The sequence below is a fragment of the Bombus pyrosoma genome, linkage group LG11 (genome assembly GCF_014825855.1).
Source record: "Bombus pyrosoma isolate SC7728 linkage group LG11, ASM1482585v1, whole genome shotgun sequence".
Classification (NCBI taxonomy): Eukaryota; Metazoa; Arthropoda; class Insecta; order Hymenoptera; family Apidae; genus Bombus; species Bombus pyrosoma.
The window spans coordinates 11,228,015-11,251,291 of NC_057780.1; the positions used below are offsets into that span (position 1 = coordinate 11,228,015).

The window sequence follows — 23,277 nt, forward strand, 5'->3', positions numbered from 1 at the left end:
GTTAGGCAAACGGCGAGGGGAAGTATAGGAGAGAGAAGCGAAAGGGGGAGGAGAGAATCACGTGGGAAAGGGGAAAAGCCGAGATACGGGGAGAGATCAATACGAGGTCGCTAGGCAACGAGCCTCCGGCGATCTCAGTCCGGGTAGACAGGGTGCCGCCACCAACCCCTGAAGCCACCCACTAGCCACCCCCCGAACCGACCTGCCTCCCGTTGCTCTTTGAATATACCCCGTGTGCTCGCCTCTCTCTTCCCACCCTTCTGGTTACTCCTCATCCTACTGTTTTTCATCCTCTCTCTTTCCCTTTCTCTCTATCTGTCTCTTTATGTTTCTCTCTATATGTTTCTCCGCCCTGTAGCCGGCTCTACTGCTTTTCCTCGTCGTCACCAACCCTGCTATCTCCTGCGGACGTACGCTGCCTTCGAAATCTCTCCTGCACCTGGCTCTGCGAGGCTCTTGATACCGCTTGCAATATTTACGATAGCCGTTTGCATAGGAATCTCGATTTTGCGGCGGATACGCTCTCGCCGGTTTGTCGAACTGTATATCGAAAATCAGCCTTGTTATATCTCTACCTTGTTTCACCTGTGTCCAGACCGATTTCTTTCTTCGCTTGATTTTTTCTCTTCCCTTTTTTTCACTCTTCTCCTGTGCTTTTTTTATGTTACGTTACCGTAGGTCCCCTCGTCTAGTCTGCGTCAAGCGATTGACTTTTTAGAACTCGTTTGAAGATTTTTACAAAGACGTTGGACGGTCGATTGATCGGCAGGCAAGAGGCGATGTGGAGAGCCTGTGACCCGGATGTATCGCCACCTGTTGTAGTGCCTCGCTTACGTGCGAAACGTTCCCAAAACGACACTCCACTGGGAAAAACAGCTTTGATTGCGGATTTTAAGAACGTTCGCTAGTTTCCGCCATGAACAACGTGCCGGAGGACGAAATTTCGAAAGGTGGACCGATTGTTTCTGACGGTGATCGATAAAGCGATAAAACGAACAACGTTGAATAAAGTTTCTGCCTTCGATCCGACTATTTTTATCGCGATAAGGAGGACGATAAGCGAGAAAACGGCTCGATCAACGGGCTCTCTTCGAGAATCGAATTAACGTACGATGCTTCTGATCGCTTCGTCGGAATTGAACACCAAATTCAATTATATCATCGATAAGGACAAGTATGCCGATGGGCGACGAGATATACGGCTGCATGATACATAAACGGAGGATAGTATAATCGTTATTCGAATGGGACGATAGGTTTAATCGGACAATTGGCAGATCATGGCTACGCCACGCAGAATCCAATGCTCCGGTGGATGGTCCGTCGGGAGCCATATGGCGATTACGAAGTTCGTCGAGTGGCCAGTTGTCGACAGAACACCTTTTCTCTCCGTGGTTTTGTACACTGGACAGGTATATGTGTATCTTTCCTTCACATCTTCCTTCTTCATCGGTATCAGCCAAATCTGCCGGAACGAACGCGACAGATTGTAGGACGAACTCGATTGTACCCTTGCTTGGCGAAGAAAATACGAAGAAAGGAAACAAGAGAATGAGATTTTAAAGAAAATCAAACAGATAGAAAAAGCTGAAAGTGAAACAATATTTGCTTTCGGAGATTTTTTCAGCGTAGGAGGTAGATAGTAACTAGCGATATCGACAAGATATCAAAGAAGTAAAATTGTTTTCTTTTTGATTTGGTTTTAGAGATATCTCAGTATGAATAAGTCAAAAGTAAGAAAACGTACTTACGTAGGGAACGACGTCGTACAAAATTTTCGGCAATGATTCGTCAAGTTTCATCGTGCTCCTGTTGAAACGAGCTCCATCGAGGAATAGACCGTAAATATAAACACCATCGGTTGGTGGTTCAGGGAAAACAGTTTCCTTCAAAGGGACAAAGTCGTAGACGAGCAAATCTATCGGTATCGAATATTTCCTCGCGTAGTTCTGTTGTGCGCCGGTGAGAAACGCCTGTGTGAAGTAGAAACCAGAGATCCAGAAGGTTGTCGGTGGTCCTTCATCGTACCACAACTGCAGCGAAAAACAAATAATATAGAAAGTCTCGAAAAGAAAGTATTATTTCCATCGAATCACTATTGATATCCTAAAACGAAAATTTCTTCTTGCTAAAATATCTTCAATCTAGAGTTTCATAAAGAAATATAAAAGTATTTGAGCACTTACTATAGAAAGAACTTTTGAGTTTGGATATATATTAATGTATGTCTATATTTTCTGATTTGTTTCAAACTCTAACATGATGGTGACAGTGATGTCTCACTGCATCGCTAATAAAGTTGCATGAAGTTTAATATAACACATGTAATATATTCGAAGAAATTTAGTATAGCGAGTGACTAAATATCTTCTCAAGTCATTCTATAGTACTTTGCTAGAATCTCAAACTATCTATCAAATGGAAGAATTTATAAAGCAAAATAGCACAGACAAATAGTGCTTTGGAAAGAATATTTAAAGATTCATAAAATTTCGAACATCGCGTGAAAATGTTTTCTAAAAATATGTACGTAATTACATTTCCCATTATGAGATCGCTATGATAGATAGCCGAAGATCTTTCGCACGGTATATACGTGCAGATACCTGAAGAAAAGCGAGCCTCTTCAAGAAATCCTGTATATAACTGCCTAGCGGTTTCAACGACGGATAAGAGTTCCTCATCCACATCTTCGATATCTTTCCAGTAATTATCGATACGTAGACCTCCTCGAGGTCCGGGTTCATGATCACCAGACCTTAGATTAAGTTCACGAAGCCGTGAAAAATCGATAGACACCGGCTGGCCGTCACAAGCTTAGCCGTTTACCTTTGATCGCCTTCTGAACATTTATGAGGCTATTCCTGATCGTTTGCAGAAGCTTGTTGAATCTTCCCATTTCCTGGACTAGCACCGTGTTCATGCTTTGATTATATAACGTCGGATATATCTCGAGTGCATCCACCAGATCGAAGTCGTCGGGCAACTTTGACAGAATATCAGACGCTACACCGTAGACGATCTCGTCGGGTGATTTTCCTACGTCTGTTTCCGTTTCTCCCGTGTCCTAATTGGAGGACGAAGCAACACAGGGTCTCGTTAGTCGTCCGCACGATTCGTCACGCAGAATACATTTAAGGAACCCTATTATATTTTGTGAAACACGAGGCGAGCCGAGGCGACCGCGTACACGCCTTAATTGTCTCGAAATTAATGAACGAAGATAATGATAACGACCGACCCGTGATACCAACAACCGAGATTTTCCGCAACGAAAGTGGCGAATATTTTTGATACAGATCGTGTCCACCATAAACCAGACTACGAATCTCCAGACTTACGATAAATACTAGAAAATGATGCTTTAATAATCAATACATTTAACAAGATTTAATAACTTTTCGCTTTGAAAATTCATAGAATAATCGAAGTGCGCATAACAAAGTGGTATTACCTTTCTCTTCGACTTCTTCAGCTAAGCAAGCATGAGATATATGAATAATAGAATAACAGTGTATATTTATTATTTACAGATTGAATGAATTTGGTTTCAATATCACTTACTTTAATATCCTGAATAGACTGCAGGATGAAACACGATATAATATTAAGATATCAAATTTTCATATGAAAATCAAGTTTCATAATAGTAACCTCACCTGCGTTGCCAATAAAGAAGACAACATCAATGCAGTCTCCTGCTGATCCTTAATGATATCCGCATTGTCGTTCATCCCAAAAACACTAGGAGCAGTGGCCATTGGAAAAGATCTAATATATTCAAGAAATTCGTCATGATCACTGGCTTCAGGTACATAGTATATACCACTAGGATCGAATAGGTGTTCCTTCTGTGCAATGACTTCCATACAATAAAACTTCACAAGAATCGTATTTAAAGTTCTCCTATCCCATTCGTCTGTCACGCGACCGCCATAATTACATTCGCCTACGAGACAAATTAATTTTAAGTGAGAATTGTATTCTTGAATATCGTGTACTGTTTTAGAAAATTCAATTCCTTGATGAAAATTGACTAGGAAATATTTCAAATAATATTTTACGTTAGTGCAATGTTAGCCCTAAATGGATTCTTTTAAAAAGAAAAGAAGAAGAAGAGTTTAACCACTCAATTAACAAGTTTAACAAAGTCTAACAATTAATACGATACCTGTTAAGTATTTCAAGGCCGTAAACTGAACGTCATCGTACTGATCCAAGAAGATTCTCAATTGCAGCGCACTGATCCGTAGATCGGTCTCGTTGAACTCATATTGATTATTCCAACCGATCGGCCCAAATTTCCTGCGTTCTTGAACAATCGCGTGGAAAAAGCACAGGGAAAAAAGTAGCTTCTTGAAAGCCTCGTTTTGTTTGCAAGTCTCGAAGAATTCCTCATCGCATATTGGGTCCTTACGAACAAAGGAAATATCAAGTACTGACATATGATTTTAAAAATGCATGTACGCTTCCGAAGATTTTATAAAATCCGGAACAATTATTTTTCGAAAACAGTGTTACAAACATCTCTTTTGCATTACCTGTAAGAAAGATCTGATTATATTTGCTCTTAGTCCTTTCGGTGGTTCATTGGTCATTTTCACACCATTCTGAAGGACGCTAACTGGAAAATGATCCACTGGATAACTTGTCAGCCATAATCGGAAATCTGGATGCACAGTTCCAGGCGTGAAGCTTTCACAAATCTAGAAAAAACATTTTTCTCTCTCGCCTTTCAAATTTCTTGCTCCATCATACCATTCTGCCGCTTAATGGTCAGTCAACAATTCGGTAATACCTTTTCCAAATGTGGCATAAAACTCTTGGCAAGGTGACAGTTCTGCAGAACCACCCAGGTACCATTTTTCACTCCCTCGTCGATTAGCTGGGCGGCGATAACTCCTTGTCCTTGACCCAAAGAGAGGGAGAACAATCGGTTTGTACCGAAACCTTGATCGTCGGCGAATTTCAGTAGAACCGCCATAGGATCGGCGCCAGGCGTTAACACGAATATGAGGGGACTGCAGGAATATGAATCCGCGAACGACGATACCAGGTCGAAGGGCGGCGGCTCGATGTACTGTTGTCCCAGTTGTTCTACCACGAATTAATCGAAAATCGTTCGCCTTAATACGAAGCTTCGATATAGCGTAATACCAAACCATTTCTTTATTTCTGTCTTCATCTTTATTTTAATATATCTACGTTTATATTAGTATTTTCCTATATATAGCGAGTCACGAAAATATTTCAAATATTTATTATATATTTAGGTATATGTTGTACTCTATATAAAACTTTTTGAATTTTGGTTCGCGCCGTAATGAAATACGATTGTTATGAATATTCGTGAATTATAGTTTTCGAAATATTCAAAATATCGCGTGCATGAATTCTTTTTGACAAATATGTAAGCAACGATGCGACGTATTTTTACATGAAGATTTTTCACCTTCTACAAATTTCTGAACGGCTGGCACAACTTTGTCAGGACGCATACATCGCAGCACGATCATTCTCTCGAAAGGGTTGAGCTTATCATAAGGCGCGGGAAACGTTAAAGTGTGAGGCTCCATATGATCAAAGATGGCTTTCCAATCATTCAACGTTGTCTCGAATGCATGTTGAAATCCCTAAATGAAAGAGAAGCGAATTAGTTACGAAAATGTATAACTATACTCAATGGTAATAATATAACGAACAGTCTTTGAATTCGAACTACGAAGTGCGAATCGATCATGATAAAATGTTCGATATAACTCGGAGAATAAGAATTTATTTCTTAGAACTGTGACCAATAGGGAATACTAAGATCTCGAACATAGGTGCCTTACTGTACCACGTTTTATCGTACCATAAACCCTGGAATATTATTCAAACGACACAACTCGTCCCAGGATTTCGAGGGTAGCCATTTCGTGGGATTTGCGAAAGGATTCTCAAGGCCAACGCCGCCGGTCAACAGAAACATCCATTGGGGCATCGAGAGTCGTCCCTGCTTATTCAGCAGGTTCACCGAAAGCAGCAGCGAGAATAAAAGCTTGTCCTTCTCGAACAACGACCGACATATGTTCACGTAAAGTGAGTAGGTGAAGTGCTTCGTGAGGTCCTTCAGTCGTTGCTGAATGTCTTCGACCCGTTCCGTGTTGTCGATCGTGCTATTGAACAGATTCACGAACCAGGCCAGAGAGTATTGATACATCGGATCAATATTCGCTAGGACAGCTTTAGAAAATTTTATTCAATTAAGATTAATTCAATTTTCTTTTGAATCTGCGATGACTTAATTCGCCATACAAACGAAGTTAGGGAGATTCTACGACTCAAAATATTATATGTAAAATATTTTTTCAAATAAAACTTTAAATAGACCTAGTTTCTTCAAAATATCATACGAGTCGATTCGCTTTAATACGATTGATAGTCAACAACATGATAAAATTTGTACTTCACAAGTGTTCAAACTCGATTTTTTCAAAAATGGAGCTTCCAACGCAATTTTATTATTCTCGATCTCCGTCTTATTTTGAACCATAGAATCTGCCTTATTGCATTTATACAGTAAAACGCTTAGTGTGTATCACCAATCGTGAAGAAAAGAACGGTGCTGTAAGCAGCTATGGGCGTGTACTCCAATCTTGCAGCGTCGATAGACTTTTCCGTAATCTCAGCTGCCGTTTGTTTCGTGACTATCTCATCAGAAAGAGTCTTGGATGAACTAAGTACACTAATCGCTGTTTCATCCTCGAGAATATTTCCTTCTGCTGTCGACAGAACCTCCAGAATTTCGTCTTCGATCTCCTTCAGTTTCCTACGAAACAAAGTCGTTGGCGAAGATTGAAGAAATGTAATAAAACGTTAATGTACTTCTTGTTGGCGGCTCCTTGGACGATTAGCTGATTCTTCTCAGACTCCAAGTCTGGCCTTTCTTTGGCTACCACAATACCGAGAAGCTGATCTTCCAGGCCTATCGGTGTGATCATGAAATTCAGTAGCGTTACCTTAACTGCCACCTCCGGTAAATAGTGAGGATTGCGTAATTTGGTTGTAATATAAAATCTGTAAAAAAAAAGATAAGTAAAATTTATTCCACTCAACAATATAGGAATTAATATATCAGACAGTGTCGCAATTGTTTTTGAGTAAATAAATGTTATTTATTTCGAATGAAATCTACCGGAAATTGGCAGAGTATTCGATGACGGAATCCCCGACCTTGATACATTCCGCGCCACCAGACCTAAATGTTTGTTTCATCAAGAGCGGTTCCAAGGCAGCATCAAGCTCTTCGCCCACATTCTCTAACAAAACTGGCTGTCCAAACTGTATAGCATTTTCTAACACTCTCATATAATCGCTCTGCGACAATCTAATAACATGAATATTATTTTCCTTCTCCATATTCTTCACCCATTTGTTAGCCTGGCCCTGAGGATCGATCATCAGCGGCCATCGTCGAGAATTCGTAACAATTATCGCGTTATCTATCGAGAACAAATCACTGGGCAAACCAAAAATATTCCACGACCGTATCAACACAGGATCACCTAGAATCTGAGTAAGCTGATAGTCCTTCGTACAAATTACTTCCAAATCGGTGCAAATCTGCACCCAGTTGTCGATTTGTTGCTGTCTATACTGAGTGGTGAACACTCCTAAATAGGCCACGATCCCGGAGCCGATGAGAATGTCTCCCGTCAGCTTGTAATAACGCTCGCCTAGTTCCTTCGCAGTATCGGACCATCTGGTGTACTCTCCCCCTAAGCCGCCAATCAACTCCCTGGCTCTCCTTAATCTTGCCTCGCACTCGTTCACTTCGTCCGTCATCGCCTGGTACTCCGCTCTTCGTTCAGCCAACAGCTCCTCCAGCTTCGCTAGCCTGTCACGCACTTCTTGGAGCTGACTTCTCTTCAAGTTCAATTGCCTCATGGCCTCATTGTAATCGGCCTCCGCCAAGGCCAATGCTTGCTTCTTCGGCGCCACGATCTTCGCCACCTTGTCGTACTCTGACAGAGCGAAGACCCATCTACAAAGACCTTCACAGGCGGTAGAAACTTGTCTGATCCGTTCTGGATCGAAGTTTGGATTTGTTAAGATGGTGGTGCGGATCTTCGTCATGATCCTTTCTGGAATGTTGTCCTTATCGAACGTTAATAAGGATTCGAGGAATTTCATGTCGCTCAATATGCGAAGAGATGGCCTCCAATAATCATCTATAACTCCATCTGGAGTCTTAACCTTCTCCGATTTCACGTCCTAATAGGATAGAATTTGTATGGATCATGTTTTTATTCTTTTGATAAGCAGAGTTTGAATAAGTACATCTTTGTGGAGATTGAGTTTAGTTTGAAGTTGAAGATCGAACCTTTAAAATGCAAACTGCTTCCATCACCAATCGAACACCGGCTGGCGGTCGTTTCATGGATCGCACGATTTGAATATCCTGAGGAGTCAGAGTGTTCAAGGCATCGTTCGCCGCGTTTAATATCGGCATCACTTCTTGCAGATCGGCGTCGCATTCTGCGCGAATGGCACTCGCTTCGTTCGCGACGACCTAGAAATTCGAACATTCTGCTTTTAAAAAACACTACAAAGGAATTTACGTACACGAACCGAGTTCCATGCATCCGACATACCGGACGAAAGTCATTTTTGTTACGAGCTCTACGATTTTCCTATTTCAAAATCTCATTAATATTAACAGAGCGCGAGCATACGTTGTAGAAGCAATTTCAGCAGAAGTTATTAGAAACCGTAGAAAACATGAAATCCTTTTTACAGAGCAAAAACTACTTAAATAACATCGCTGCAATTAACATTTGTGTTCTAATATTTCAAATTTAAAAGATATGTAGATTTCTGGAACTATATGCGAATAAATGACAAACATACTTCAAACTACTCGCAATTATCAGTAAGGACGCACATTTGCTTTATTCTCTAGTATTTTCATACCTCAAGGTCTCACTAATATCAGGATAACGCAAAGATGCATAACGGAAGGAATTCGAGAGGGAGTAATTAGAACCCGTGAACAAAGGTGGAGTGGCCTTTACAGGGCGGAAGCTTCCTAAATAAAATCGAGTGACTGTGATCTTTAAGCCGGCAACACCTTACCATGGCAGCCTCTTCGTCCCTCTTGACGACTTGCTCCATGGCAGCTACCTCCTCGCTTTCCCTTTGAACGTCGAGAAACATGGCCTCCACGTCCTTAGCGGCGACAAGGAGCTTCGGTTGCAGCGCGACTAAAATCTCTTGCATCTTCTCCACTTGCCTGTGAGTACTGTCCAACTTTTCCAAGCCAGCTTCGTACCTTTTTTTCCCATCGAGCGCTTCCTTCCTTTTTTTTGCGAGCAGGTCCTTGAAAGTGTTGATGAGCTCCAGGTACGAGGTAGGCGTAACGTAGTTGTACCTCTTTGACTTCCTCAGGAATTCCTTTGTCAACTCCTGCGTGGACATATGAAAGAATTGGCACATCTCGATGCAGGCGTCACGTTCCTTCTCCGTTAGATCGATTTCGCCCAAGAATTTAGTCGCCACAGCGAGCAATGCGTCCTCAGGCCAAGGTTGCAGCCAATCTATCGTGCAACAATTCACCAATGCCGGAAATTTTCGAATTCTGATACGAAAATTGTCACCAATAGGCGACATGGTGACCACGATATGCAAGTGTTCGCGAACAGTTTGTACGAAGAAATTGAACAAAGCCACGGGGCTGCCGTCTGTCTGCAAGGATCTGTCTCTCTGACGATCGATCACTCGCATCTTCTCGCAAATATCGGATATCTCATCAGGTGCAAATATGTTAGGAACCTCTCCGGAATTTAAAAGATTGCTAATGTCTTCCAGAAAGGTCTCTTCTTTAATTTGTGTATCCAAAAACAGGAAAGCTGTGTGCAGATCGCTGGCTGCGCTCTTTTTTAGAATATCTTTTACGTCTTCGTGCCATTCGTATAGACCATACTGTTGAGACATTTCCACTTGAAACAATTCGTAGTCCGAGATGTGAGCTGCTAATTTCGTTAACGATTGGCGCCCCGAACCGCCCACTCCGATTAATAACGCGTGACTTCGAGGCTGCATCATTATGCGACAGATCTTTGATAGATGTTCTACGGCGAATCTAGAGGGCAAAATAAAATAGAAAAATTGCGGAGATATCTGGAAAAAGGATCTATAAGAGAAAATGGTGAAATAAGGGAATTATGATTTAACGTTATTTAATTTAAAAAAATATAACAGTAAACGAGATAGGTGATAATCAAATAGTGCAAGTAATATTTCTATGATAAATATTACTAGTCCTATAAACCCTTTTTTCAGAAAGCTCCTCAGTTTTCATCGTTTTTCACTTAAAATATACGCAACCGAGTAAAACCTGAAAAGAACGAGATTCATCGGTGTCCTCGAAATGGAATTATATTCAGCTAGATATTCTTCAGCTACGATTGCCAAGTGGTCTAAATCCTCCACTTCGGAATATAGCTTTTTATCCGCCAATGTATCGTAGAAGTCACAATAAATTAGATTTCGAAGCTCTACTTCTGTCACCTAATTACGATTAAAGAAGATTATGGAGACGGTGACATTTAAAAACCTTGCGTATTAGAAGAAAACGTACTGTGCCAGATCTAGCAGTAAGTAAATCTTGAAACAGGTGGTCCAGATTGTCATCCATATATTCTAACATGGTCCTTCGTATCTGCTCGACGAGCCACTTAATATCATGGTCGTCTACCAACCGATCACCATAAACGCGCAACACTTCGTGTACCCAGAGACGCTTTAAACTCGCCTTAAAACATATGTCGGTCAGGAAATATTATGTAGCCCTCATACATATTTATGAATAGTAACCGTCAAAATTGGATATATTTATTTGGAGCATTATGTTATCATTACGTTGATAACAAAACACAAAGAAATTTATCTCTAATTCCATTTAAGATTGTAAGCTGCTGAAAAAGTTGACTTTGATTCACGTTATAAAAATAGGGACCTTTAGGGTCATCTTAACGTGTAATGCAAACGTGTAACCATGCTAATATCATTAGAATATCGAGCTTCCAAGGTCAATAGAAGACACGCAAGACTACGAATAGTCATACAGGTCATGTCATTAGAATTTAAAAGCTTAAGATCGTTCTTCGTAACCCTACAACGTATCATAGAATAAAACAGAAATTTATCTGCAAATAAATACTTACAGGTTTAGTGACACTTTCAGGCGTACACAGTAGCACTCCTTGAATCACTCTGGAAAAATCTCGTAAGTTGAACAAGTAATGGCATTTGGCTGGTGTCGGTAGAAGATACACTCTAGTTTCTTTATAAACATCCAAGGTTCCGCTCACGATGTAGTCGACACTAGGAAAGTAGTAGTCCGGAAATTCCTTGTTCGTAAAGTGCCATGCCACGATGGTGGAGAAGATGGTGTTGAGAACGTCATCGGAGAATTCGGAAATTCCTAGGGTAAAGAAGTGTCTCTTGAATCGTAGCGTGACGTCCAATCCGCTGGATGGAGGACCCATCGCGCAAACCAGCTGAACGTCCACCAGTTGTATAGGCGTCACTTCCTTCAAATCGTACCACGTCCAATGGTCCAGCCATTGCCTCAACAACTCTATAGGTGGCTGTGCTCCGTACTCTTCCTTCTGTGGCATGGAGATATCGTCCACGAATACAACCCAGTACTTTCCTGGCGGAGCTCCATATAGTCCCTTCTTTCGTCTGTCCAATTTGTTCATGATGATCTCTTGGGTTTGATTGGCAGTAGTCTGCGCGGAGAATATTACGAAAAGAGGTTTGAAAATTTCTGGGTCGTTCTTCTTCAATAAAAACTCCATGATGTACACTGATTTCCCGGTACCCGTCGGACCGACCAAAAGGATAGGTTTTTGATGACAAATTAACAGTTTAAACAGATGAAAGTAACGAACAGTTTCGATCGTGGGGACGATTATCTGATTCATTGGTATGTCTTTTGGTATTACTGGAACGTCTTTTAGATCATCCATCCAAGGTCTCCATTTGCCTCTACCTTCTTTGATGTATTTATAATCGAACACCAAACCTGTCATTGGTAAATTTACTACGTATGGTTTCGATGGATCGGTGGTTTCTTCGGAAACATTGAAACGTTCTCTGACATCGGCGGGGAATTCCCTCTCTGTTAATGCTCTAAAGAGATCGCTGAAGCATTCACGGGAGTCCACCATCAACGTGCCGCCCAACGCCCAGATACAAGAAAAGAAGAAGCAACCCTGAAACACCCTTGACACTCGTCAGTTTCTCTTTCTTTGATAGAAAAGGCTTGACAATGTAAGTATTTATGTACCTCCACCTGTGCCCTTAAATCTAGATCTGTTAGAGTTTGGAGATACTTCTCGTCGTGGTACTCGTCGAGGAAACAATCGAATAAGTATGTCACAGACCTAACCATATTAGCGTCTTGCATTGTTATTAATTCCTGAAGGTAAAATTAAAAACACGTGAAAACAAGAATAATACCAGGGCCTACTTACACGATAATTTGTTAATTGATAATATTAGTAAATTGGCAAGTTTATTTTAATTGATTTATAAGTGACATCTTTCGAACCTTAACTCCCCAACGAAGCAGATGCAAGAGCGGAGGACAAAACCTCATGTACATCTCGTGCAAATGGTTTTTAAGATGCTCCGTGAAAGACAATGGTAAAGTGTTCAACCACGAGAGCAAAATTGGTTTCCAACCTAAACTAATTGGTTCCATGTAAATCATACCGCATCTTGACACTGTGGCAGGTGACGCGACCTATATCGATCGTAATAATTAGTCTATGAGCTAATCTAAATTTTTATGAACGAAGTTAGAGAAGTAGAGTCTAAATAGAAATTTGTTTCGCTCTATAAATATCATACACTACCGCTCATAAATATTATGGCTTACAAAAGAAATAGATAAAACACTTTAAGTAAAGAGGACAGGATAAATTTCAGTAGGCTACCTCCAAGTCCATAGGCTCGAAAATTAAGTTCGTGGTGGGCGCTAGCTGGATAATTTCCCCGGAGGTCAGGCAGAGCTTTTTATTGTCATCCAGGACAGTATTCATGTTCTCGATCCACAGGGCGTCGACCGGCCCATCGAAGACTAACCATTTCCTATTCAGGTTGGTGGAAGTCGCGAAAGCTCTGTAACTGACAGCGAGCACGCCGTCGCTCCATTCGTGCGAGGCCGGGTCGAACTGACCGTATAATTGACCCATGGTGATCGCCTTTGGATTGATAACTGTTATCTCCACCCGGTGTTCGTCCATCAGCTTCCGTTCCTCTAACAAACCAAGACAATCGGCCAATATTCTATAAGCCGAAGTTTTCCCTCCAAATGGTAGACCAACGATCATGAAACCGTGTCTGACGATCATCATCTCATAGATCTGCTGTATCTTCTCCAAAAAGAAATCAGTACACTGAATATTAGCAGCGGCACACGCATCCATCGTACACGCGTTTAGGTGAGTATAATCTGGCGGTGGAAGAACGACTCCGGGAAACAAATCTGAAGCGATGCCTTCGAAAAGAGGCAGATCGTGAACCAAAAATTTTGGCAGGTTAACATCCAATATGCTTCTTAGCATGAGGATGTCTTCAGACTCGTCAGGATACCTGATCAAGAATCATAATAATTATAATCTGAATTAGAAAAGTTATAGTGTAAGAATTAGTATCTTATCTTAAATGATTGTAGGGCAGGAATAATCATTATAAATGATCGAAATTTTGTTTGATTACGGGAAATCAAATATGACAGAATTTTTCTTAATGAAATTTTTCGCAGAAGTTTTAAAAGTAATCGTCACATTCGATTCTCGTACCTGAGCTTTAAATTGCCAGCTGCAACGAGGACAGATTTCACTGCCCTCATACCATAATCGTAATGATGCTGACTGCTCAACTGCTCGGAGCAAAGTCTGTAAGCTGTGACGATTTTTACAGCTAGAGGTCTACCGTTATAAAAGCCATAGGAGTATAGCGTGTTCTCGGCGATCAGCGCGTAATCCGGCACCATCATGGCCACGGGACGGAACAATGCCTTTAGATTGTCCGGCAACTCTGATCTCCCCGCGTAACCCGGATTCATCGTGATAAAAATGGCGCATGTTGGATCTAGAAAGATCTCTGTGCCCTCGAATACGATTTTCTCAGCGCCGCTGTTTATCGCTCGTTGAATCGTTAAAATTTGTTGCGCTACTACTGATAACACTTCGAGATCGATTCGATTGAATTCGTCAAAACAAGACCAGGCGCCGCAAGAAGCTAATCCCTTGAAGAATTTTCCTAATGCGAGGTAATCGAGGCCTTCGGAACAATTAAAGACGACGCACTGTTTTGCTATTGCTTTAGCAAGATCTTTCGTTGTCTCTGTTTTACCAGTTCCGGCGGGTCCCTCTGGTGCACCGCCTAGATGAAGGCTCAAAGCGCCGAATAGAGTTCGATAACATCTATCCGTTAAGGGAGTGATTACTAATCTTGAAGAATTGCCAAGGTACTCATAACCATAACGTTGCTGTGAGTTTATCATGTAAGCCCACATGTTTTCTTCCTGAAATAAGTATTTTTAATAATAATCTTGCTATTAAAAGATTTTTCTTTATTTTGTAGAAAGTTAGCCTGACCAGCCAATAGTAACGCAAGTGACACAACCATTTGAAATCGGTATTCTTGATCACTTTCTCCTGGTAAAGCGACGCAAGCACGTCTTTCCCATGCACATCCAGCGTAACTAAAGCTTCTACAATTGTAAATCTATGTATTATATTTTGTACTAAGAAAATTATACTGAGAAGTATAACTGATGAATAATCACCAAGAGTGATGCGATTCTGTTTCGAGAGTTTGCCTCTGATTAACGATATAATGTCGTTCAGTTCTGCCTGACATTGATCCAAGTATCTCTTTATTCCTTGAACACCGTACGGCATCGATTCCTCTATACGTAGAGTCCAGTATGTTTTACCAACGCAAAGAATCGTTTGCCCTGGCCATTCCAACACCCAGACCTTCCTCGATTTAGTAGGATACGCCTGGATCGCTAGCAGCACCTCATTTCGTATACTTTTTCGCATAACCGTTTCCAATTCGGCCAACCATTTCTCTACTTGTCCTCTGGCAGCAGCTGTGGATATCGTCTCTATCAGTCGAACCTCTTCGTCCTCTGTCGATATCATAGCGACCACCTCGAGGTCCTCGTTAAAATGTAATCTATGTATTCCCTCGAAACATTTCTTTAGATGTGGCTGAACCCTGAAACAAATCGTTATAAATATTTCAAAATATTTTATTTCAACAATAACACAATCGTGTATAGTTGATTAATTTTTTCGAATCGAGTTAATAGCAGTTTTTATTACCGAGTCGGATCCTTAGTTTCAGAGAGAATTTCCAGCAACTCGTCGTTAGACAGGAAAAAGAATCTCGGGAAGAAGAGTCGTTTTCTTTCGAGGTAATCATTCAGACCCTTTTGAATGTCTTCTAGTAATCCGTAGCTCTTCTTTAGCCGCTCCAACATTTTATCGATTTCGACGACCACGAAAACACGAGGATCCGCGTGGACGGTCTTCATAATGTCACGCCAAGTTTTATCCACCGCGGAAAATTTTCTTCCTTCCTCTGGCATCTGTTGCTGTATATCCGGCGATGTGAAGATCGGCTCCAGGTACATCCAGATCGCCTGCACGCGTAGCCATTGGTCCAGAATATCTTGCAGCAAATGAAGTTTGTACTCCCATCTCCTGTTTTGTAGCGTTAGGTCGTTAAATTCCGATCATACTCGCAATATCTAGTATCGGTTGGAAAAGTAATAGCTCGTAAAAATATTTTACACTCCAATTATCCGTAACAAGATGTTAAAAACTGTTGACGATCTATGTTTCATAGGCTGTAAGAGCCAAAAACTTTTTACAACAGGTATTAGTCAGCTGAGAAATAGGGAGACACACAAAAAATGAATGAAAATGTTAAAAACACATATTACATTTTTGTTCTTTTTGTAAAACCAACAGAAGCCCCTTGGATCTATCTAATATTTTGTATATCATGAATACTACTATACTATAATAGTTCTAGCGTTGATTTTCATTAATTTTCTTACAGTATCCTTGCTTCGAAGGGTTTTATGTTCGGCGAATTCTTGATAGTAACTGTCCTAATGATGTGATCGTCTAAAAGAAGTTGTACATCGTCGACACCAGCGATGACGTAGGTACCAGTATCCTTGAAAGGGTTCACCGTAAAGTATAAATCGGCCCAATCCTTCTCCATCTTATCCATGGCTCTTTCCAAGGTTGCTTCCTTCGACGCGTTGTCCGAGATGCTCTCGAACTGGCTGACGTATACGCCCAAATTCATGTCCAGAATCTTCGCCAATGTTAAATCGGGATCGACTTTTATCGGAATGTTTATGATCTCCGAAATTTGCTCCCAATGGCGATCCTTTAATCCTGGATTACCAAGCGTAAAAACGATCGGCATGTATTCCCTGAAGTCCTCGATTTTTTCCCGGACGCTGGCTGCTAGCTGCCTCAAAGCTGGCTCTTGAAAACTTCTCTCCAGCTTGTAGATCGTTCTGTTCGTGCAAACAGTTTTCATTAACCATTACTTGTCGGAAAAATATACGTTTTATCTTTCTTGCTAAATAATTCTTAAGGAATATAGGAGAATAACTTGAATTCTAATTATAGTAAGTTATTCGAACTTTCACAAACATGAATATAGAAACAGAAGCTAAGGAAAGTCAATTTGTTTCCATCACTAAATAATATTCTAACAAGTAGATAATATTATAACGATTGCATAGCAAATATATCGACCTGAACGCGTATCCTACGTCGTTATCGATGTCCTCCGGATTATAAGAACCGATCATTGAGTTTAACCACTTATCCTGCTTGGTCAAAAAGTCACAAATTGCGTCAAAGAGTAGTTTGAAGGGCTTCAGTTGATCAGCGATCTGTTTACGACGTGGATATTGCGTTATGTCCCAGCCAAACGATGCTTCTTCTTCGTTAAACTTATCGATCTTCTCCATGGCGGCGATCAGTCGGTTCTCTAAAGTCTGTGCCCTTCTTTGATATTTATACACTTCTCCTATATCTCCCCAATGTTGAATCTCGTCCACCTGTTTCGCGTAAGACTCCAATTCCTCCTCGAACCTAAGATACCTAACTATTGAAACAAGAAACAATTTCAATAATTGTCAATTTCCTCGCACACGTTTTTTCTCTTCTTATTAGTCAAGTTACTTGATTAATTTGAAGAAGATATTAGCACCTTTTAATGCGTGCTGAAACTCCAGCGTCTTAATCGCAACGATGCTTTCGTTCTCTTCCAAAATTTGTGGTACCTTGTGGTACCATTGAAAAGCCTCGTTATTTGTGATTATCTCGATGTCAGTTAAAAGACGATAGTCGGTCAACAATAAAATATGTTCGATTATTTGGTAGAGGTTCTGCTCCAAAGTCTTAAAAGTAACTTCTCTGTTTACCTTAATGAAGCTTTTAAGCTCTACAAGTTCGACTGTGTTGGCGGGCGTGCTCAGGGCACGTTCAGATATACTTTGATATCGTTCTGTAACACTAAACCGGCTTTGCCATTGTTTCATCGTGGAAATGCGAATAGATTCATCGTTGTTGGTTAAAGTAATTTGAGACTCACTTCTTGGCCATATCTTGATACCTCTTGACGAGCGTATCGATGAGAAGACATTTTATTCGACAAGTGTTATCGACGATTGTCTCGATGAATATTTTTCGAGATACCTTGAACAATCCAGTGAAAGCTGTCCTTTCAATTTCGACAGGAAAGTTCATCATGAGATTATGGTAATGTTTTATTGGTTCAATGTAATCCTCTAATTTTTTGCTCTCGTCTCTTGTAAATCGTTCCACTTTATAATACTCGTCATCATTGTATAAATATTCATATCTGTAATAAGGATACGAATATATAATAATAAATATTATTAACAGTAATACAAATTAACGGACAGTGACCATTGTGTACACCAATATAGAAAACAGAAATAAATGATACAGACAGTAAAGCAAATAACACATGATTAATTGTAGCGATTGGTCAGGATAATCAGATATTATATAAACAGAAATTATAAGTTAATATATAATAAAGATGAAAATTAGAATTTGCAATGAGTATCAATGATTTATAATTACATTTGTAATTCCATTAATATCTGTTCTGGAATAAACTTTTCTCGATCGACTAAGTCAATGATTTCCTGCTTCAGTTTTTGCACTCTGGATTCCTCTATATGTGGCTAGAAAGCATTTTTAAATTTATATGTACGTATTCATGTACATTAGATATATCATAAAAATATAATAAAGGGAAATTTATACTTTTAAAAAGCCTTTTTCGCCAGACCAATCTAAATAAAGCTGAGTTTCTAATTTTTCGAAATTTCTAACTGCTTCACATAACTCATCCAGGATACTGCAAAGGATTTCTTTAAATTTTTCGAAGGATGGATCGAAAGCCAGCTGCTTAGAGGTGATAATTATGTCCACATTAAACATGCAATTAATCGGCTGCAAATAACGAATAATTATTACGTGATTCGTTTTATTACAAGTAGAGCGCGGATGCAGTATTCAATGTTATATTTTAATTCCATTTCTTTAGCTATGTTTACAAGATATAAATTTGCATAAACATCCATAATCTAACAATAAGAATTAAATAATCCACCTTGCCACGAATGATTAAGTCCATAAAATCTTTCAAACTGTATTTACACATTGACAAAAGCTGCGATTCCATTATCTTGGCAGCGCATTCGTAGAATCTTTTGAATCGTATTCGTTGCAGCATACTCGGAACTAATGATTTTCTATTATTCTACGAATAAACGAATGAACGCCAATTTTGTTAGAATAGAATAGAATTTACAGTAAGAATTTGTGAAATTTTACCTCAAGGAAGATATCCTGTATTCCATCGTACCAAAAATTCTTCAACATATTTCTCGCTTTAATCATTTGTTTATTAATCATCTTGTTAAATCCCATCAAGTCCCAACTTTCTTTACATTGTGCAATTTGCTTTACATCAATCAATCGAAAGTCGCTGGAAAACAATCAATTAGTGCTTGAAAATGAAAGTATAATAAATGGCCGATTTTTTACCGAAATTCGCCAACCCAATGGTCTAAGGACATCCTCATGCATGGATTTATTAGAAATAAATTGTCCTGTAAATTGTCGCGGTATTCTCGAATCTTAACTGTCGATCCAGGCACGATATATCTCATGTAAAGCGATTTTTTATCATTTTCTTTCTGCTAAAGAAATGCATATTTTTAGAAAATGGAAAATTACAATACATATATGAAATATAGTATAACAAACAGAATTGAAATTTCAACTGAACCTTCAACAAATAATTTTGTACAGGAACTTGAAGCGCGTACTGCAGTATTGCTTTCTTAATATTTCTTGTATAAGTATCTTTGATCTCGATTATCAAGCTTTCTGTGTAATAAGCAAATCGATCTCTCAAATGGTACGGGACTAAAAGTAAAATCTTCTCTATAACGACATCCTGAATTTGTACTGTGTGAACAGTATCAACCCCATTGCAAATGTAATTGTAATATCGGTTTACGTCATCGTCATTATTTAAATCTATATCTACATTCGGTAATTCAGGTTTGGTGATTAAACTAACCATGTATCTATAAGTAAACGTTATTTTAAGCTCTAGTTCGATTTCTTTACTATAAAATTTTCTTTTACAATTCTAAAAAATTTAGTAAAAGTTCAAATGTTTTGCTGACCTGCGGAAATTTTCTACTTTTAATCGTTTCCCTGTATACGTGACACCGAATTTACGTTGCTTTCGCTTCTCTTCTCTTCTTGTACATTTGATACATTTCATTAATTCTGGTGGCAACGAAAATAGTGGCTCAATTTTCGTTTCAACTACTTTTAATATCTTTGGAACATCTTTGGCGCGTATTTTTTGAACCGTCGGACGCGTAATACCCTCACATGATGTCATTTCCTCACAGTCACATTCCATGTTGAAACTACTTGTTATTAGAGACCGAAATATCGAAGATATCCTATACTTAAAATACGACTCCAGATATATCTGTATAGTGAATATATATTTTGAAATTTTAATAAAACGATATTAGAAGTCGCATAATGAAATGTAATTCAGAAAATTGATGTTTATTGCTACCTTGCGATTGAATTTTGCATCGGCACAGATGGCGCCACTTTCGGACTCAGTTTTAGTAACTGGACTACATTTTCATCTTTAAGCTGTGTCCACGGTAAATATATTGCAACATAATATTTTCTCAAAATTAGAAGTTCAAAGAATAATATCACTGTATAATACTTTACGATATAATACGTTAAAAATCCCTTTCTATATATTTAATGTCATTAAGTTACGAATAGAACAACTCTCATGACTGCAATTGACTGCAGTTTCTAGGCAACGAAATTGATCGATTTGTATAGGATTTATAAAAAATTTCGAATGAAAAATATTATCTTAAGGTCATTTGATTATAATTGTCATTATATTTAAGTAGAATATGATTCAAAATAAAGTTGAGATATTTTTAGGTTAGGTCTCATTAATGTAATATTTTTTCAATCTTCTTTTATATGAAATAACGTAAATAACATGTTTCAGATGATTCCACGTCAATTTTTTCGTTCAATACATACAAATTATGTACTTTGCTACACATCAAAGAAAACATTGTTAAGCAAATTGCGCAAGAAAACTGGATATACATTTGTAAATTGTAAAAAAGCCTTAGAGCTAAGTGACAATGACATAGTAAAAGTAAGTCAAGCATTAAGCTATGTAAGAACATCATTAATTTTTAAAATATTGCAGGCTGAACAATGGTTAAGGGAACAGGCTCAGGCTGAAGGCTGGTCTCAAGCAATGAAATTAAAATCCAGGGCAACTTCTCAAGGATTAATAGCAATGATCACTAATAATAATCATGGAGCTCTTGTAGAAATTAATTGTGAAACAGATTTTGTTGCAAGAAATAAGAAGTTCTGTGACCTAACAAAGATCATACTTAATGCTGTATTAAAACATGGAATGACAATTGAACAGGATTTATTAGTCAAGAAAACTATATTATCTACAGAAGAAATATGTAAATTATATGCAGATGATGGTAAAAGTTTAAGTGATCATTCTGCTTTAACTATTGGACTTATAGGAGAAAACATTAATATAAGGCGTGCATTATGTATGAGTGTGCAACCAGGTATACATCTATATGGTTGTATACATCCTACTTCTGTAAACCCAGTATCTTCATCATTTGGACGATATGGAGCATTCGTGGCTTTAAAATCTGATGAAGAGAAAAAAGTTTTGGGAATACAACTTTGTCAGCATGTTATTGGTACTTATATTTATCTTTCAGTTAATCTACTATATTATTTCTTTATATATAAGTACAGGTTTGTAGTAATATTTGTTTCAATATTAGGCATGAACCCAACCAAAATTGGCGATGCAAAGGTTGATCAGCCCCATGATAATGTAGATGATGAACCTGTTATGCTGTATCAAGAATTTTTATTTAATTCTAGTATATCTATACAGCAGTTATTGCAAAGTGAGCAGGCTGAAATCTTGGACTTTGTACGCTTTGAAATGGGTGAGACGCTCGAAGACAGACAAGAATTGGATTCTGTAGAAACTTGCGGTTAAAACGATTGAAATTCCTTTAATAGATCTTCGTATTTATCATACATTTTGTACATATTTTGAAAAAACCATGATTACACTTTTAAAAGATAATGTAAACATTATGCTTGTCTATTATTATGATATTAGTAAAATACTTAAGTTGTTGCATTTTTTTTTATTATATATAAATTGTTATAATAGAATCAAAAAGTAATATAAATATAGTATAAAAACTAAAGTATTTTATTTACAAAGTTATTCTTCAATGATACATACACTTATCAAAAAGTATAATCGATTTAAAACAGCGGCATCAACGATAAAACGGCATTATAAATGCAAAGCGCTTTACATCTAAAATTGTAGATGGTATTCAGATTATTGCTCTTCTTCATTTTCTTTATTTACTGAACATATGTTAGATGATTTTAATTTGTTCCTTCTTCGCATGAGCTTTACAGATTTCCAAAGCCACATTCGCGAGTCTTTTTTCCAGTAACGAGCAATATCTTCTGGTGAATGCATGACACCCTAAAATGCACAATTTTATAAATAATATATTTTATAATGTTATATATCAAAATTTATAAATCATACTTGAAAATTCAAAATGTCAGAATGTTGAACAGATTTCTTATAGGGCAACATATCTTTAGCATTTAAACCGAACAATTCTTGGTCAATATCATCGGGTGGTTCAGTTTGCACATCGCTTGTTCGACAAAGCGGTATCGTATCATTTCTGGATTCAATTTCCGCCTCTAGTTCCAAACGTTCAAGAGCCGATGTAAAACTCCTTGACTCTTTACAATTGCCAAAATTCGCCTATTGGGAAATTTTGAGTTTTCATAAAAAAGTAATAATTTATACTACGTCGAAAATAAAGAAATTTGTCAACATTGAACAAATTATGTAAACCTGTACTCCTTGAGAACAGACATTACATCCTAATGCCACTGACAAACATATATCGCTCATAGTCTTGGACAAAAGATTTCTCTCATCCCATGCAAAATTTTCAACTACTCACAAAAGAAAAGACGCGATTTAATATTGATGAAACCGAAGAGTTCACAACCTGCGACAAAACAGTCACAAACCGCTTGAGTGATCAGATTCGTCATTTCTCCAATCCATCGGCTTCTTACCGCGTCATATAAAATTGCTATATTATAATTATCATATAAAAAGACTTCAAAAATTTCTCGTATCCGTCAAAATCAACTGACAGATGCTGATTCCATCTCTGGACGCGCATGGAAAAACAACACCCTTCAGTAACATAATAAATGAGCAGCTTTAAAATTCACACGACTTCAATATGTATATTACGTATTACAATTATATTATATTACGATAGTATTGAATACATTTAGTATATCCAAGTATTTTTTAGGAAGACCATTGAGTTGCAATCATTTTTCTGAAACAGGATCGCATTATAAGTGGAAATGTACGTATATTACATTTTTTTAATTTATAATTAATCTATGCTTTTTCAAATTTGTGTGTATTATACTTGCACTATTATATTATTTC

The 23,277-nt window shown here is 38.4% G+C and overlaps 3 protein-coding genes across 5 annotated transcripts; 1 reads left to right on the forward strand and 2 right to left on the reverse strand.

Annotated features, from left to right (window-relative positions):
* Positions 1 to 1,077: 1,077 nt before the first annotated feature.
* On the reverse strand, positions 1,078 to 17,083 carry LOC122573115 (dynein axonemal heavy chain 7). The gene is given in 29 exon segments (XM_043739078.1): positions 1,078 to 1,465; positions 1,752 to 2,033; positions 2,607 to 2,758; positions 2,830 to 3,067; positions 3,455 to 3,475; positions 3,565 to 3,582; positions 3,660 to 3,949; positions 4,172 to 4,412; positions 4,542 to 4,706; positions 4,799 to 5,097; positions 5,453 to 5,633; positions 5,855 to 6,225; positions 6,585 to 6,811; positions 6,868 to 7,059; positions 7,178 to 8,256; positions 8,366 to 8,554; positions 9,118 to 10,123; positions 10,313 to 10,551; positions 10,622 to 10,795; positions 11,208 to 12,263; positions 12,338 to 12,469; positions 12,602 to 12,796; positions 12,990 to 13,647; positions 13,857 to 14,584; positions 14,658 to 14,773; positions 14,849 to 15,285; positions 15,393 to 15,773; positions 16,133 to 16,606; positions 16,851 to 17,083. Coding segments are annotated over 29 exon segments (9,966 nt in total). The 5' UTR covers positions 17,069 to 17,083; the 3' UTR covers positions 1,078 to 1,258.
* A 3,068-nt stretch (positions 17,084 to 20,151) lies between these two features.
* LOC122572347 (elongation factor Ts, mitochondrial) lies at positions 20,152 to 21,857 on the forward strand. 3 transcript variants are annotated; one of them, XM_043737218.1, is made up of 4 exons: positions 20,152 to 20,338; positions 20,710 to 20,865; positions 20,920 to 21,448; positions 21,536 to 21,857. In XM_043737218.1, exons 2-4 carry the CDS (start codon positions 20,710 to 20,712, stop codon positions 21,757 to 21,759), a joined length of 909 nt encoding a protein of 302 aa, XP_043593153.1. In that variant the 5' UTR covers positions 20,152 to 20,338; the 3' UTR covers positions 21,760 to 21,857. The 3 variants fall into 3 exon arrangements, with proteins under 3 accessions (XP_043593153.1, XP_043593154.1, XP_043593155.1); XM_043737219.1 differs by lacking the exon at positions 20,152 to 20,338 and adding an exon at positions 20,373 to 20,570; XM_043737220.1 differs by lacking the exon at positions 20,152 to 20,338 and adding an exon at positions 20,616 to 20,639.
* Positions 21,858 to 22,090: 233 nt separating this feature from the next.
* On the reverse strand, positions 22,091 to 22,596 carry LOC122572350. Its single transcript, XM_043737224.1, has 2 exons — positions 22,336 to 22,596; positions 22,091 to 22,269 (listed from the first exon to the last, which is right to left on the reverse strand). The coding sequence occupies exons 1-2, from the start codon at positions 22,384 to 22,386 to the stop codon at positions 22,117 to 22,119; spliced, it is 204 nt and encodes a 67-aa protein (XP_043593159.1). The 5' UTR covers positions 22,387 to 22,596; the 3' UTR covers positions 22,091 to 22,116.
* Positions 22,597 to 23,277: the final 681 nt, after the last annotated feature.